The sequence below is a fragment of the Rousettus aegyptiacus genome, unplaced genomic scaffold (genome assembly GCF_014176215.1).
Source record: "Rousettus aegyptiacus isolate mRouAeg1 unplaced genomic scaffold, mRouAeg1.p scaffold_m13_p_5, whole genome shotgun sequence".
Classification (NCBI taxonomy): Eukaryota; Metazoa; Chordata; class Mammalia; order Chiroptera; family Pteropodidae; genus Rousettus; species Rousettus aegyptiacus.
The window spans coordinates 45,980,900-45,999,178 of NW_023416308.1; the positions used below are offsets into that span (position 1 = coordinate 45,980,900).

General features: G+C 36.7%; 1 protein-coding gene across 2 annotated transcripts in view; it reads right to left on the bottom strand.

The window, feature by feature from the left end:
* Positions 1 to 18,279, bottom strand: part of SIK2 (salt inducible kinase 2) — a 104,187-nt gene that overhangs the window by 13,981 nt on the left and 71,927 nt on the right. For both annotated transcript variants that reach the window (XM_016165648.2, XM_036221440.1), the window contains exons 5-9: positions 13,077 to 13,201; positions 12,558 to 12,681; positions 10,930 to 11,150; positions 9,274 to 9,426; positions 4,652 to 4,816 (exon numbers count right to left, since the gene is read on the bottom strand). In XM_016165648.2, coding sequence (XP_016021134.1) covers positions 4,652 to 4,816; positions 9,274 to 9,426; positions 10,930 to 11,150; positions 12,558 to 12,681; positions 13,077 to 13,201 — 788 coding nt within the window. The remainder of the gene's footprint in view (positions 1 to 4,651; positions 4,817 to 9,273; positions 9,427 to 10,929; positions 11,151 to 12,557; positions 12,682 to 13,076; positions 13,202 to 18,279) is intronic.

The window sequence follows — 18,279 nt, forward strand, 5'->3', positions numbered from 1 at the left end:
ATGATAGAAATGTAACGCTTTATTAAAAATGTAAATAAACATGGAACACCTTTACTACACATGCATTTTCTGTTTAGCCTCCCAGTCAGGTGGGAACTTGGAAGAGCAATTTCTTATAATCTCTAATAAAATGGTAAGTGACTGAGATGTGTGTGTGTATAAAGAATTCCTAATTCCCAAAGAATCTCTCAAAAGAAGAAAGGCTGATGCTATCGGGTTTATGTATCTGTCTCCTTTGTCACCTGTAGGCCTCACTTACTGCTCAGAGTTGAACGACTATCTCAGAAAGGTGCTATTTTTTGAAGGAACCCCAAACCAACATTTAAACACATACTCCCTAAAAGACATCACTGACAGTTTTAGTTGAGGACTTTCGGAGGGAAGGAAAGGTGAAATCTCTGAGATGCTCAATACCTGCCACAAACTGAGAGTAGAAATGAATGAGCAATATATGCAATTATGAAGCATCAACCAGAAGACAACAAACGGGTGTTACAGCAGTAAATGCATATGAAGCAATATGAACAAAGGGACTGTATCTCTGACAGTTTTGTGTGTGTGTGTGCATTTATTTATGGGCCCCAAAGAGCAAGCTACTTGGGAGGGAAAAGGGACAAGCATTTTTGCTGACATAAATGAAATGGTCCACAAGTAAGACCAGCAGATGTCTATGGCTTGGCTAAGTGCCAGAGTGGCCCTGACATTGTGGGTGGCCAATACCAGCGTGGCACTATTCTTCCTACAAATGCAAATACACCATCTAACTACTATCTATATCTTTCACAAAATCATTCATTTCCTGTCTGTTTCCTAGTTACGGTAACAATCACAAGCTTTAAAAATAGCTTGCCCTATATAATACGGCAGACAGCGCCCAATCTGTGTTTCGGGCCTGATGCCCTCACAGACAAGATTTTAGCAGACTGCATTTTAATTTTTTCAAGGGACTTAGATCTTAAAAATAAATGAATTATGTTGCTATAATTTATGTCCAAATTTCTGGGTGAGGATGTAGTAGCAGTTTGTAAGCCTACTGAACATGCTAGGCAACCACAGGCAGAGAAAAAGATTGTCCACAGGAAGTGGTGTCCTCAGGGGCACAGACACTAACTTACCTTTGTGGTCAGCAACTCAGCTTAACACCTGTTTGTGGTAGCCTAGAATCAAGCTGCCCTGACTATACTCTAGCTCAACTCATTATTTAATGTCCCAATAAGCTCTTCTTCAGTTTTATGAGCACAAGCTTAGTTAAGGCCTTCATTGCACCCCCACCCTACGCTTCCCGGACACGTGGTCTAACCTTCTATTGTCTTTGTCACCAGTCTCTTCCATATCTAATTCAGTCTATGTACCCTTCCTGGCTAATTTCTGAACTACAACATGGATCAGTGCTTCTTTGATCAAAATTTTTCAATTGTTTCCTACTATCTTGGAGTAGTCCATTTGAAAAACTCTCGGTGGTACTGAAACACATTTCCAGGCTGAGAACCCTAGCATAGAGAAAAAGTCTACAGTCCTTGGCTTGCCATTCAAAGCTAAACTATTCATCTTTATTTTGTACAACATTCCTTCATACCCTCTCTCTTCAGGCACCCTGAGCTGCTGTTCTGACTTAGATGGACCTAGGCTTTCCTGACATTTGCTGTTGCTCAGGCTTTTCCCTCCCTCTACTGAGGTATCACACCCTAGTTTCCATTCACCCAGATTCTGTCCACCTCTCAGTTCCCAGCTCTGATAGCCAACACAAAGACTTTCCTGATCAAACTAGCTAAAAAGAACTCCTCTCTTGCTTCCTTCCAGTCTCTCAGCACTTTGATTTCTATTTCTTTAAAGGACCAATTATTCTATACAAGTAATGAATGATCAGAAGAAGAAATTAAGAATACAATCGAATTTTCAATTGCATCGAAAAACATATAATACCTAGGAATAAATTTAACCAAAGTGAAAGAACTATACTCAAAACTATAAGACACTGAAGAAAGAAACTGAAAGGGTAAAAATAAATGGAAGGATATACCATGCACATAGATTGGAAATACTAATATTGTTAAAATGTCCTTACTACCTAAAGCAATATACAAATTAGATACAATCCCTATTAAAATACAAATGGCATTAGTATTTAAAATTAATCTTAAAATTTATATGGACCACAAAAGACCCCACATAGCTAAAGAAACCTGGAGAAAGAACCAAGTAGAAGTTATTAAAATATACTACAAAGCTACAATAATCGAAATAGTATTATTGGCATAAAAACAGATATATAGATCAATAGAATACAACAGAGAGCCCAGAAATAAATCTTCACTTACATGGTCAATTAATCTCTAACAAAGGAGGTATAGTTTTTATTTTGTGTATCTGTTCAGTTTTCCTAACATAATGTTGGGAAAATTGGACAGATATATGTAATAAAAAGAAACTGAACCACTTTATTATACCATATATAAATGTAAACTCAAAATGGATTAAAGATTTAAATGTTAAGTCCTGAAACAATGAAACTTTTAGAAGAAAACACAGGCAGTAAACTCTTTGACATCAGTCTTAGCAATATCTTTTTGGGCATGTCTCCTTGAGTGAGCAAGGGCAACAAAAGAAAAAAATAAATAAATGGAATGACATCAAATTAAAAAGTTTTTGAATGAATGAAAAGACAACCTACCAAATGGAGTAAGATGGTTGTAAATCATATATCCAATAAAGGGTTAAATGTCCAAAATATACAAGGTCCTCATACAGCTTAATATCAAAAAACACGCAATCCAATTAAAAAATGGGCAGAGGACCTGAATAGATGTTTCTCCAAAGAAGATATACAGATGGCCAACAGAAATATGAAAACATTCTCAATATCACTGGTCATTGGGGAAATGCAAATCAAAGCCACATGAGAGACCATCTCACACCTGTTAGAATGGCTATCATCAAAAATCAACAGATAACATGCTAGTGAGGATGTGGAGAAAAGGGAACCCTTGTACACTGTTGGTGGGATTGTAAATTAGTGCAACCACTATGGAAAACAGTATGAAGATTCCTTAAAAAATTAAAAATAGAGTTGCCATATGACTCAGCAATATTACTTCTGGGTGTTTATCCAAAAGAGACGAAAGCGTTAATTTGAAAAGACATATGTACCTCTACGTTCACTGCAGCATTATTTACAATAGCCAAGATACATAAGCAACCTAGGTGTTCACTGATGGATGGATAAAAAGATGCAGTATATATATGTGTGTGTGTGTGTGTGTGTGTGTGTGTGTATATATATATATATATATACACACACACACACACACACACACACACACACACACACACACATATATATATATACACACACACACACACATACATACATACACACACACACACAATGGAATATTACTGAACAATAAAAAGGAATAAAATCTTGCCATTTGCGACAATATGGATGGACCTAGAGGGTATTATGGTAAGCAAAATAAGTCAGAGAAAGACAAATACCATATGATTTCACTTACATGTAAAATCTAAACAAAACAAATGAAAAAACAAAATTAAACCGACTCACAGATACTGTCATCTTCCATACCCTAAAAGCCAACTTTATGCAATACACCAGGATAAACTTGTTTCCTTTAGGCATGTCCAAGCTGATGATTGCCAAAGGGGAGGAGGATGGGGTTGTGTGTGTGTGTGTGGGAGGGGCGGGGGGGGGGGCACGCGTAATGAATTATATTTTATCAATTTATTCAGCACCTGGCACACTGTCTTTATGCATCATGTCTCTTCTGCTAGACTATAAACTTTGAGGCAGAATTCATGTCTGCCTCACCTTTTTATTACCTAAAGAAGCTAAAAAGACAGGAAACCAATATTTACTATGTATCTGCAATTTGGCCAGAAACTCACACACATTATCTCAATTAATCCTCACAGCAGTCTCATAAAGCTGGTAGTCTCATTTTACACAAGAGAAAAATAGAGGTTCAAAGAAGTCACCTTGCCCAAGTTCACAGAACTAGTGAAGAATAGTCTACTTTGAACACATACCAAGACGTATGTTCCAAGACCTGCCTATTAATATGATCCTCTGTACATCACTTGATGCTAAGTATATAAAACACATGTTAGAAGTAATATCCATTCAATGAGAGAAGCTGTCATCTTCCATATCCTAAAAGCCAACTTTATGCAATACACCAGGATAAACTTATTTTTTCTAGGCATGTCCAAACTGGACAAAAAAAGATGTTTAACTGACCCAATAAAGATGGCTCATCACTGTGTAACTGTGGCACATGCAGCAGAAGAGAAGCAATAATAACAATTCAGCACCACAGTTATATTTTTGCTTTCGGAATAATAATTTGTTTTTAAAAATATCCAAAACTTAAAAGGGATCTAGAAACTTGAAGAGAGGATTTGGTTAAGGAAAGAGAAAGAAGAATTTTGAAAAATATATACAAGGGCTGACAAGTTACATAACAATTGTAATAAGACAGCGATGAGAGCTGAATTTAGCCCTGAATACTTTTCTTAGGTTTTTCTGCACAAAAACAATGCTCCTGAGTGACTTGAGGCAATTACAAAGTTCAACAAAGTACAACACCTGTGGACCAAAGTGAACATGCAAGCTGTCTCTCAAACACATCTGTACCTTTGGAGTGTCAACACACTCTTCTTCCATAAATGCTGCTTCCCCCTGACAGCCCGATGCTGGAAATGAAAAGGCCTCCACATTGGATGCCTGTGGGAGGAGGGCAGATCGCATCAGTCTCATGTTCGGTGAATGCATGGCTACTGGGAGCCCCACAGTTTGTGCCTGTAAATATGGCAAGAACAGACAGTTTGGGAACATTAATACTTCCTATATAAATACACAAAATCCTTAGAATAAAATAATTCTTCTTGGTACAAATAAAGGATAAATCGTTATTTCTTGAAATCTCCTGAAAAGATGTGATGAAATGTGTATATGGTACGGGTACTGATTTGAAGCAGCCTCAGCAATCAATTATTCTGAGATAGGCTGTACAGAACTTCATTCCTGTTCCATAGGAGGCACACAACTTTCAGAGATGACAAGAAAGCTAATCTTTGCAAGAAATCTAAGAATGTTCTTTTTTTTCAATTTAACAGACATATATTGTCTATATCCTTATGCATATTACCTTGGAAAGATATAATGAAAAGTCTCTGCCTCTGGGAGCCCAAAATTGAACAAGGAACAAACACACACACACAAAACTATAATAGAAAGTACATTGCAGTAAGTGCTATCTATTTATCTGCCTTTTTTTTTTTTTTTTTTTTCCTGGTGGGGTGAGATGGTATGTATTTCTTGGCAAGGGGATGTGCAAACAGAAAGGAAAAAAGCAGCAGTCACTTGGAGGTGACTTGAAAGAATGTCTTTCTTTCAAGGAGACCCACAGCCCAAACATAATGTGCTGGCCTAGTGCAAAGAGAGACACTTATTGCTGAGCAAGTTACATTTTCTACTATAGCAAGCTCCTGATTGTTTTAAGTCCATTCTTCATGTCTCCTTGATTAAGACCGCTAAGTAAATAAGCATTACAAACTCTTCTTTACAAAACATTTAAAAGAGAATCTTCTTTTATGGCAGTTGTAAAAGACTGATTTTAAAGATGGAATTGTTGGATAATCCTTTCCTCTCTATCTCTTCAAAACTAGTAGAATAATTTATTAGATGCTTTTTGAATGTAACAGATATTACAAAACATCTGAGGGAACAATTATCATTAGTTTCTAAAAGGCAGAGAAATGGCCCATATTTTTTTCTGCCTTAATCATTTCAAGGGGTATAACCTAGTGAGTTTTGAATTCAAACAAATGAAAAGGAACAAATGGTTATGATTCTAGCTTCTCCTCTCCCAAGAACTGGGTTTAATTTCCAGCTCTATCATTTACAAATTGTGCAAAACTTTATCAGGTTACCTAACTCCTTTGAATCTTATTTTCTTCACCTGTAAAAAGGGGCATAATACCTACTTCACAGTGAAGTTGGGGTTGTAAAAGGTAACAAGTAAAGTCCTTCACTCAATAATGTTAATTCCTCTTTTCTCTTTCTTTCTAAAGTCTTAAAATTATCACAAAAATTTAACATAGGAATTAGACTGCAAAATGAACATATAGTTTTATTCTCGGACACTATCAAATGATTTTCAGTTAAAATTTCAGGCTGGTTTTCAATGATGGGGAGATATGTTGGAAATATACTTTATATTTAAATATACTTAGAATATACTTTATATTTGGTATATTCCAACATCATTAGATATCCTGCATGAAACAAAGAATAAACTAGCACTATCTAGTGTTAGATTATTATATAGATGGTAAAAATAGAAAAAACACATTGCATACTATTCTGAGCATGATAAAGAAATAGCTTTTCTTATATATCATTCCTCAGGCTTATATCCTGGGCCACTTTTGAGGCTAAACAACTTCTGTTTCCTTTTGAGCATTAGTCATTTAAATTAATATTTTTAGCCACTATGTCACAATATAAAATTTAAATTTTCTAATAAAGAATACCAGGTAAATTCATCTTACTCTCATCATCAGCTTTTCAATCAAAGAATACAGCTGAACTTTGATTTCTGTTTTCCAAAATTATTAGACTGCTCCTAGATGAAAGTAGTCTACATTATTTGGTTAAAGCATTAGCTGAAGATATAGCACTGGCAGTGATGTGCCAACATGATTGCTACAATGTACTGTTCCTTTTCCGTCCCTGCCTCTTATTAGCTGTGACTTTTTAAATGGCAGGACTGTGCTAAGCCAGACCAAGAGTAACACGTTTTCCTTGACAACCTTTACATCTAACCTGGACTGGGACAACAACTTACCATGAACTTGGTAAGGGCAGAGAAATAACACGTTTTATTGTGACACTTCACGGTAGGTTTTAGGGGTATGCTCTGTAGGATTCTTGCAATCATAAAGGGGACTAAAGAAGTCTCTTCTGAACAAGGCAGGGTATAAATATTCAAATGGCATACTCAGTACTACAGAGCTAACTAAATACGTTATAATAAATAGATGATTGATTAATATCCCAAGGAAGCAGATAGTAACAGCTTCTTTGGTAATGAACAATGATCATCTTCCACTAATTATAATGACTTTTTAAACCACGTGTTTGTTTTGAATGTCTTCTAACTTTGTACTTTCCAGAACTATTAAAATGAAATATGGGAAAGTATTTCTCCAATAGGAATATGCTTGCTATTGATGGAATTATGTCCCACTCAAATCTGTATGTCAAAGTCCTAACCCGCAACGTAACTATATTTGGTGATAGGGCCTTTGAGGAGGTAATTAAGGTTATATTAGGTCATAAAGATCCAATAGAACTGGTGTCCCTCTAATAAGAGAATGAGACACCACAGACATTCCCCCTCTTCCCAACACACACATACAGAGTAAAGGCTATGTGAGGACACAGCGAGAAGGCGTCTGTCTACAAGCCAGGAAGAGCGCCTTCACCAGAAATCAACCCTGATAGCACCTTGTTCTAATCTCCAGAACTGCGAGAAAATACTTATTAAGCCCCCCAGTCTTAGGTACTTTGTTATGGCAGCCTTAGCTGACTGATACAATGCTTTTTCTTATAGTTGTGGAGGGTAATCTCTAATCAGTAATTAAAGAAAAACTGGTATGAGTGTTTCATTCTTGTCTGCTTACAGTTGATAGAAACTTGGAATAGAAGGACGGTTAAGAACTACTAGTTGAATTCACAAGAAAAAGGCACGAAACATATTTCTAGATAGAACTCATCTGCAGTCAATTAGATGTAACATTTCCAGCATATTATGCAGCAAATATAAGTACACTAAATCTATCTAAGATGGGAACCTCACTGTTTTCTAAGTGAGAATTATGGGTACTTTATTGCTGGATCATAACTCCTTAAGGGCAGGGTCTATTTCCTCAGTACCTGTGACCACAGGCTGGGACTGTGCTTGGCACATAGCACTCTATTTGCTAAAATGATCTGCTGGCATAGTTTAACTAATTTTATCTTTATAGCAAACTTATCAAGGAAGTATTGCTATTCCCATTTTATAATACAGGCAATAAAGTTCAGAGATGCTAACTTGTTGAAGTCACTTGGCTCAGTATGGAACCTAAGGCCCTGAGTTACTTTTTAAGGTCACATGGAGAGAAATGGCAGAATCTGGAATTTTCTCCAGAGTTTTTAATAAATTCGTTAAAAGTCCTTGCTTTTAACTACCATACTGAGCTGCTTCTCCAAACCCCTGCTAAGTTCAGACAGAGTCTCCCTCTGAAATGGTCCTTACTTCCTTTTTATCTCTGCTAGAACCATATAGTTTAAGCTTTCAGTATTTCTGATTTCAACTACTATAATAATCTCCTAACTGCTTCCTCCAAATTTCTTCTCTACCTTATCTAATCTATCCTTCCCACTGTTACCAGGTTAATTAGTTTAAAGCATGGGTATAATCATATTACTTTTCTACTTAACACCCTTCAGTAGTTCCTCATTACTTCCTGAATTATAAGTAAACTTGGCATTCAAAGTTCTTCATAGCATGGCTTCAACTTACCACTCCAACTTTTTAATTTCCCTATAAGTCCAGTGGATTAATTTGAACAAGCCCTATATCTGTCCACTTGAGTACTTCTGCTCACACTGCTTCTTCTGCCTGCATATAATGCCTTTAACTACTGCCTCTCCCTGACAAAGTCCTATATATCTGTGAAGATCTGTCTTAAATGCCATCTTTCCCACAAAGCACTTCCCATTCAAATGTAGTTCTATCCCCTTTGTCCTTAGTTCTCCTACAGTACTTATCTTTCTCTCTTTTAAACCATCGTTATTTATAATGTCTTATTTTGCTTTGATACTGTAATGTCTCTGAGGGCAATGACTGTGTTTTATATGTCCTTATCCCCTGTGGTGCCTATTAACAGAAGCGTGCACAGGGCAAATCTGCAATAAAAACTTATTAAGTGAAACTGAATGACAATCTAGTTATATTAATTCTCAACATAAATGAATGTAAAACAATGAAAAATCTCATAAAGAAAAAAATGTTTGAAATAAAATTAATCCTTAAAAATAAGAAGGTGCTAACACATTTGAAAATCTAGTGAATAACAGGCAGAAACTTTACAGAAAAACAGAAGCAGTGGATGAAATCCTAACCCTTTGTACTACAAGATAAAAAATGTGTCAACCATGTGAATAGGCACATGCACAGATAAGACTATTGGCTAATGGGGTGTTACCTTGGCAACTGTTTGTTCAGCAATGGTGCTGGGCCGACGCTGCCGGGCATCGAGTCTCTGCTCCACAGGAAAACTGCTCCTATGTGATTTCAGGCGCTCCACCAACAAGTAATAAATGGCGGCAAAGTGATTGTAGCTCTTGTTCTGCAAAGACTAAAAGAAAAAAAAACAAGTGCTGAGGCAGAGAACCATAAAAACCAATCCAATGATCTTCCTTCTAAACAAAGATAGAAGAAATCATGTGTTCTTAAAAACAAGGTAACAAAGTATGCCTCAAAATTAAAGCTGTTCCAGAATTTAGAACGAAAAACAGATCACTTCAAGTTTCCAGTATCAATTATATGAAGGCATCACCCTGAAATGACTTGACTGGCCCTTTTACATGAACAGGATCTGTTAATTTTTCTGCATTCAAAGAAAATGCCAGCTCTGTCTCATGGAGACATTCCCCAACGCTGTCAATATGGTCCCATTTCATAGCTGTAACTATGGTGCAAAGCTGGTTAGCAACCTGAATCCAGAGGCTCTAATTCCATAGCTTCAACACAAGTCCAAACCACTGAAAACTCTGAAGTGAATATTAAAGTCTTTGGGGAACTTTCTGGTGATATTTTGGGCTGGAGAACAACATTTGGATGCTAGATTGAGACGCCGTGTCTCCGTTCTTAGGTAATTTTTTCCTCTTGTTTTTGCAGTCCCGCCCTCTTGAAACCTTGAAAATAAAAGTTGCTTCCCAGTTTTTCACATCCCTCATCAGCCAGCTTTACCAGGATACTGACGGAACAGAGAAATAACTGCTCCGTTGGCTCCTAATTCCACCTGACAATCTGCATGGGCACCAATGCAGTGCACCTCAGAGGCAGAGTACTCTCAGAAAGAATCCCAGACCAGAGCGACTGTGCTCACAGATGCCATTCTGGATCTACTTCGTGGCCAAGCACAGAAAAAACATCACTGAGCATGTGACGAGCAAAGAAGGAAAGCCAGTCTGGTTTCACTTATGGTTACGATGAAGGAAAAGGCAGCCCAAGGGGGGCATTTCATATTCTTTCTCGTCATGGCTTCTCCTTACAAGTACTGTTCTTTTTTTTTTTACTGTTGTGGAGGTAGTAAAAATATGTATATCTTATGAATACACTATTAAAGACAGAAACAAAGGTGATTAGGAATTTCCCAGGTTCATTACATTTTTAGTCCTATGACCCATAAGACTTCCATATCAGGAATCCACCAGTTTACAACCTAAATCCTATTGGCTTTCTTAAACCTGATGCCTACAACCCTTGCTTTCTGCTCAGTGCTCAGCCTTGTTCCATATCTACACATTTATTTTCCATATAAATGAGTTTATTAGCTATAAAAAACTTTATGCTTCATTTTAGAATATTCTACTTTGTTAAGTTTCCATCTTTACCTTTTCTGTCCTACATAAACCCTTCCTCTTGAATTTTTGGCAGATGGGGCAAAGGGAGGAATTTATACACTGAATAAACACAAACTCTCACATAGCCTTCAGGAAAAACTGAACAGTATACCTAAGTGCTGGTGATGGCCATGCTAAAAGGCCTGGATGACTGAGGGCTGAGCATGAAATTTCAAGTTACTGAGTACAACAGAATCCTAAAGTATCTTCAGTCAAATATCTGATCACTTTACCTCAATGGTTTTCTGTTGATCTATTCCAAGGCTGTGCATCAGTCGCAGAACCTGTTCATTAAACTCCCCAATGGATGGCTCATTTTCTTGCCCTTGTGGATAGAGAACAGGTCTCTGTACCGGAACCTCTACAAGCATCCACTTATGCTCTTTGATTTGAGCTATGGTTAGCCGTTTGGACGGGTCTAGAACCAACATCCTTCGAATAAGGTGCTCACAATCTATGGAAAACACAATGTTACAAAAGTCACATAAATCACCTTGCACTTCAGGGAATTTGCTTGATTCATGTGACTTTGTACAATGACATTTATTTTTGAATTCTCCACAGTACCCGATGGAAAGCAGAAGATCAAATGAATTAAGTGACTACATGAAGGTTACTTATATTTGTCAAGTTCACATGGTGAATGCTGACACAAAAAGTCAGCCATCACCATGAATGAAAATTTAAGGAAAACAGGAGCCTATAGATCTATCCAATTCTGTGCTAAATGAACTTTTCTATTGAATTTAATAATTGCATGTACCCAGACACAGACTTAGATTTCCAATAACAACACCACCAAAAAACCCCAAAGAAACAAAAAAACAAGCCTTCTTCCTAGAAGAAAAAAAGTAATAAATGAATCCTCAGTCACATCTGAGGCTGACATACTTGAGGCTATGTAAGTGAGGCAGGAGGTCCCCAGTGGATTGTTGCTTTCTCCACATCAGTACAGCTGACAAAAATGTATGTGAAATATCATTTATTTCTGATTACACTAAGAAAACTGCGCTGCTGCAACTCTGGGCGCTAGCTTATTTTTTGAGCGGACAACATGCTCTTTTCTACCCTGCATAAGCTAAACTTAGATCACTTGTATGTGCCAGACACCATGCTAAGTGCTTTATACAGATTAATTTAATTAATCTTCATGATACCCCTATTAGAAACTATGGTTATTTCCATTTTATAGATTGAGGAAATTGAAGTGCAGAGAGGAGATATAACTTGCCAAGGTCAGACCGCCAGTTAAGTGCTGAACTCGAAATTAAAACCAGGCAGCTTGGCTCCAAAGTCTACACTCTTAACTATTAGAACATTCTTTCTACTGTTACTAGGACAAAAAGAGTTAAGGATGATAGCCAAAAACTAATCTAAGGAATAAACTTAACTTCTGCCTACGTTACAACTCAATACAAGACTGGTAGGGATTATGGCATTTCATCTTAATTCAACAGTTTTGCCAGCTGGTTTTTAAATTTAATTTTAAAAATTTAATTTTGCAACTCCCTGCCAAAGGCTATGGGAAAATCCATTTCATACTTTGAGTAAATTGGTTGTGAATCTATATCTACAAAGAGCTTCTCTCAGTCTAAAGTAAACCTGAGACATTTAAAGACAGAGAGTAAATGAGACAACTTGCTGTTCTTAATCTGGGAAACTTTCTGTTTTCAGTTACAAGTAGGAAGGCTATAAGTTTTCTCACCTATATGGTGCGGACCGCATATATCTATGGCTTTTAAAGTAACTCAGTCACTTTATTTCGTACCCAAACAATTAGAAAAAGGGAAGTTTTGCCTAAGCATTTCATTACAAGCATAAATTCTATAAAGCACAATTAGTAAGGTGAACAGGTTGTTACCTTCTGACATAAAATATGGAATCCGGAATCTTCCTTCCAAAACCCTTTGCCTCAAAATAGGAAGAGTCGGTCCATCAAAAGGCAGAGCTCCACAGACAAGTACATAAAGAACAACTCCCATGCTCTAGGGGAAGAAAACAATAGGGTCACTTTTCTACCAAGAACTTCACTCTGTTTTCCAAACATCCCCAAGGATTTTTAAAATCATATGGACTGAAAAGTTCCTGTTTGAATTTACTATTTTTTCAAATTTGAAAAAAAAAAAAAATCTGAAACCCTTATTACTACAGTAAGGTATCTTATAATAAATACCAAAATATCTAAATGTAATTATTTTGATTACTATTTAAGTTTAAATCTGTCTGTAGAAATTCTTTCCTAGAATCCAAGATGCTCTGTCCAGTGGACAGGAAAAGTATGAGCTATTTCCTATGTTAGGTACCAAGAACTTCAAAGATTGGCCAGAGTACTATGTATTATCATTATAGATGCATTTAACACAGCAAAGCAAAGAAATACCCAAATATCCAGCTGTGGTCCTTCATACTGCTGCCCTTCAAAGACTTCTGGGGCTGCATAAGGGGGGCTGCCACACCATGTTGCCAGCAGTTCACCATTTTTAAAGAAATTTCCAAAACCGAAATCTATAGGATGGAAATAAATGTTACTTTCATCTATGTTCTCAAGCTATACTGAATTTCTCTGTAATAAATTTTATAATATGCTATATTAACATCATCACTATAATTTACTCTGTGAGGAATGGAATGACATCTATCTTGTGATGTTTCCCTAGCACTTAGCTTAATGGCTAGCGAATATTAAGTATTCAGTAATTATTTCTTGAATGAATATATAAATGAATCAAGTTTTCTACTCAAAGAGAATGAGTAAGAGATTGGAAAAATATTTTCAATAATGTATTTTTAAAGGTGAAAGAAAATCCATTGGTGTGGACAACCAAATTGAATTCGATAATCTTAGAATTTTCCCTAGACGCCATGATTAAAAGTTCTCTGTCTTATAGTCTATAGGGAAAGAACCAAATGAGTAAAACTATAAGATATTTACCTAAAAACAACCTGCGTGACTGGCTGCTCTTATGGCCACTACCTCAGAGTAGCAAGATAACAGCTTTCTAAGTGTTGGCCCATATATCCTGATTTAGGCAGATACCTATCTGAATAGCTCATTAGCATGTGATAGCTCTATGGCCGAGCTACAGGCCACCTATCACCAGTATTTACTCATTTACAGAATGTAGTAGCATTATATTTCACAACAGTTAATGCCATTTCACTATATGAGTCGCACTGAATCTACAACTTTGATATACAGCATGCATTTTGGAAATATTATACTCAGATGCCTTCAATATACATGAAAATTACAGCGGAATTCAGTAGGCTCTGGTGTAAATGCAAGCTTGTGCCTGTTTGCTAAGCCTTTACATAGTCTCATGTTCTTACTGAAGAAATTGATTCCTGTTATTTTGTATGCTATATCCACACTATCTTCTGTGGCAGCACATTCCTGATTGAAGAACACTGCCTTAGTGACAGAAACTGGCTCTGTGCCCAGCTAGTGCATAGAAGTGCATGGATAGTGAGCTTTAATAAGTGTCCCAGGACTGGATCAAGTCTCCAGTGCCAGACTGACTGGCTGCGTAACTTTGGATCAATCTTTGTTTCCTCACCTGTAAAGCTGAAATAATAAATATATGCAGTCAGCAGATTGTTGTAGGAATCCAATGAGTTACTGTCAGCTCATACTCTATCCATACCTAGAAACTACGCGTATTATCTGTACCTTAGGTGAAGCATTCTCTTAACTAGTTGACATAAAAGCTGGTGGCAAGCAGTAGTCATAGTAACAACACAGTCCCCAACACCACGGTTTCATGGCAGAGTAAAACCTATGAAGTTAGGGAGAACTAGAGCTGATCTTCCGTTTATCACTTTCTAGCTTCAAGTCCTTTAGGTAAATTATTTAACTTCCCTGAACCTTAGTTTCTGTATTTATAAATGTAGGGATAATTCACCTACACAGGTAAGATGGTGCGAGGATTAAATGAGATTATGAATGTAAAATGCCTGAAACATAGTAGGTGACAAACGTCAGCTCCCTTTTCCTTCTGTGAAGCATCATTACCAATGATTAGCTTTCAGAGAAAGAAATCTTAAGAAAATATAGGGAGAGGGTAGAAACGGCAGAGAAGAGCTTAGGGGTTCAGAAGAAAGAGAGGGTACACATGGGGAAAGAGCCCAGACACCAACTAAACCTGGCAGAACAGACTAAACCTGGTCTGTCCTTGGCATCCAGGAGTATGGGGCAATGAAAACTTCTCCCTCCACAATGTGACTACAGTTCAGTTATATACGCCATTTTCCTCTATGACTAACCACTCGTATTACATCATATGTCCATATAGATATATATTTCTAATTTTCTGGAAAAACTATATTCTCAAATGAATCAAGGACTAGGTGTTCACATAACATTTAAAGAGGAAAATGTTAATTTTACTCACACAGAAAAGCACAAGAAACTCTAGGATGTGTGTCTGGAGATCCTGAAATAGGTCCAATAATTGCTATACTTTAAACCATAATCACAGGATGAGTTTTAGCACATGTAAGTTGAGGATACTCTCCAAAGAACATTGTAAAGTTTTAACATCTCAAAGAACCATAATAGAACTGATTGATTCTGAACTTCCCTGGACTCTGGTGGAATAAACTTAGAAAAAGTGACTGCGACAGAGGCCTGTTGGGAAGGTGACCTGGTCTCTTTATTGCCCGAGCTCGCTCACTGGTACACTTCACAGGCAAGATAACAGCAAGAGCCAGGAAAGCATTACGTGCCTGTGGCACCCCAACTCAACCTTGGCTTTATGTGTATCGGACAAAGAAAGTGTCCTCTTAACTTATAAGGAGTGGTACTAATTCGATGTTTATTTCTATTTCCTATAAATAAAGAAAACAGAAACTTGATCCTACACAAACATAAGAAACACCAACAGACAATCAGGTTCACAAAGGCGATTATAACAGCATATATGCAGCAATCTTCTATAACCTTGCCACAGCACTTACACACAGTGTATTTGTAATCTTCTGATGTATGGGTTCAGGAAGACTCTGGAGTCAGGCAGATTTGGGATCAAATCCTGGGTTTTCGACTTAGCTGTGTGATTTGGGCGAGTTACTTAACTTCTCAGAGACTTGGTTTCCTCATTTATAAAATAGGGATAATATCTATATTTCATAAAGTTACTGTGACCAACATATGTTATGTCACTACTTATAGTTAACAAGTAGGTAATATATAATGCTGTAAGCATGTCATTAAAACATGCCTGGTAGGTGCTCAACAAATCGTAGCTATTGAGTGAGCTACTCAATAGAATAGAATAGTAATTCTTATTGTTTTACTTATGTCTTCCCCCACCAGACTAAACTTGAAAGTAGAGGTGGAAATGATATGTCTATAGTACCAGCACTTAGCATGCTGTCTGTAGATAGTAGCTGTTCAAAAAAGGTTTGCTGAATGAATATGCTGTCATCATATCTTCTAAAAGAGCTTAAGTATGTGTCAGAAGCTGATCTAGGCTCTCAGAAGATGATTTCTTCTTAATAACCCTATTCAGTATCTTTATTTTAGGAAAAAGTGAGGGTAGAAAGTTCAGTACTTTGCTAGAGGTTATACTAAGTTGCAGAACTGGCAGGAAACCAGATCTGACTGCAGAGCCCTCACTGTTAACCACCACCTTTATGTCCTTCCCTGGCACAGTGATATGTAGCTATTTTTGAGCAAGTTAATAAATGGTCAGGTTTAAGAAGTGGCAATGGAAAGGCACTTAAAAAGAAAAGCCTTTTTTATTTCTTCACTGGAATCTGTATAATTTGCTTCATTCGGTCTGCAGTTTTCTGTCTAAAAGCACACATGAAATGAAGGGTGAGTAAGGGGGATGAAATACAAAAATGGCATAGCTTTGCAGGATTTGTTTCTTATTGCCATTTATTCAAATGGAATCCAGTAATGTCTCATCATGCCAACCAAATTCACTCATTCCTTCATTAAACACTTGAGTGCATACATGTGTAAACCACTGTGCAAACACAGACGAGAGTCTCACTACAACAGAGAATAAAACACCTCATATTCTCATCTGACTTTTGGAAAGCATTATGAAAATAATCACTTGGGTATTCCTTTTTATGCCAGACCCAGATGCAGCCTAGCCTTGTGGGAAAGAAAACATCCTTCTATCTTAATGTCTTCTGTAATGCTCTCATCTGCAAGTTAATATATAAACTGATGGCTGTTGTGTCTCTTAGACATTTTGCTTTCTGTTTCTGTCATAAAACGTATACCATGTAATACTGAATTCACTTTGTTATTATTTAACTCTTAATTTTGAAATCATTTTGTATTTATCGAAGAGTTCCAACAATAAAGGAGACTTCCCTACGCCCTTTGCTCAGCTTCCCCTAAGGTTAACATTTTACATAACTACAGGAGTACAATTATCAAAAATAACATTGATTCAATGCTGTTAACAAAACCAAAGACTTTATTAAGATTTCAACATTTTTTTAAACTAACATCTGTTTTCAGTTCTGGATTCTACAATGCATTTAGTTGTCATGCTTCCTTATGCTTCTCCAATTCATAACAGTTCCCCAGTCTTTCCTTCCCTTTTATGACCATGAGTAAATAGCACAGGTCAGGTATTTTGTAGAATGTCCCTCATTTTGGACTCAGATAGTATTTTCTCATGATTAGATTAAGACTGTGAATTTTGGGGAAGAACATCACAGAGGTGAAGTGCTCTTCTCAGTGCATGATATTAGATGTGCACGGTATTATGTCCAATTATTGCTGGGGTTAACCTTGATCCTAATTAAGGCAATGTCTGTTGTGTTGTTCTGTTGTAAAATTACTATTTTTCCCTGTATAATTAATATTTTAGAAAAGATACATTAAGACTATACATATCCTGTTTCTCAAACTTTCACACACTAATTTAGCATTCATTGGTAGGTAGATCTTGGTTTAAGGAAGAGTTGTCCCTTCTTCCTCTTTTATTTATTAATGAAATCACTTATTTATTACTTATAATATTCTCATATATTTGTCATAAATATTTTATCGTTTGGGCTGTAATTCAATACTATTGTCATATTGTTATTTATTTTGATGCTCAGATAGTTCCAGCTTTGGTTATCAGGAGCTCCTGTATCCAATTTGGGTTGGCTCTAGTTTCCTTTTAACATGCCCCACCTTTTTAACATTTCATTTTAAGTATTTCCTGACACAAGATGTTCCAGGCTCATCTTATATTTTCCCTGCCCCAACCCTGAAATCAACCACTTTTTCAAGGGGCTCTGGTTTATTTTACAGAGGACTGGCAGTTAGAAACCAAGACTTAAGACCTAGATGTGCTCATTGTAACTGGGATGTCGCTGCTTCTAGGCCCCGTCAACAAACAGAGCTGCGAAATATACGTGTAAATGCTAATCCATGCGTGCATCCCCATATTTATTTCTGTATCTATGTGTATAGATAATAACATATGCATTAAAAAAAAAAAAAAAAACCATGAGTTCATACTGATACTTCTCACACCAATCCAGGGTTCAGTCTACCATATTTTGATACTATTTTTATTCATATATGATTGAGCAACTCTGACAAAATTTGAAGGTATAAGGAAATT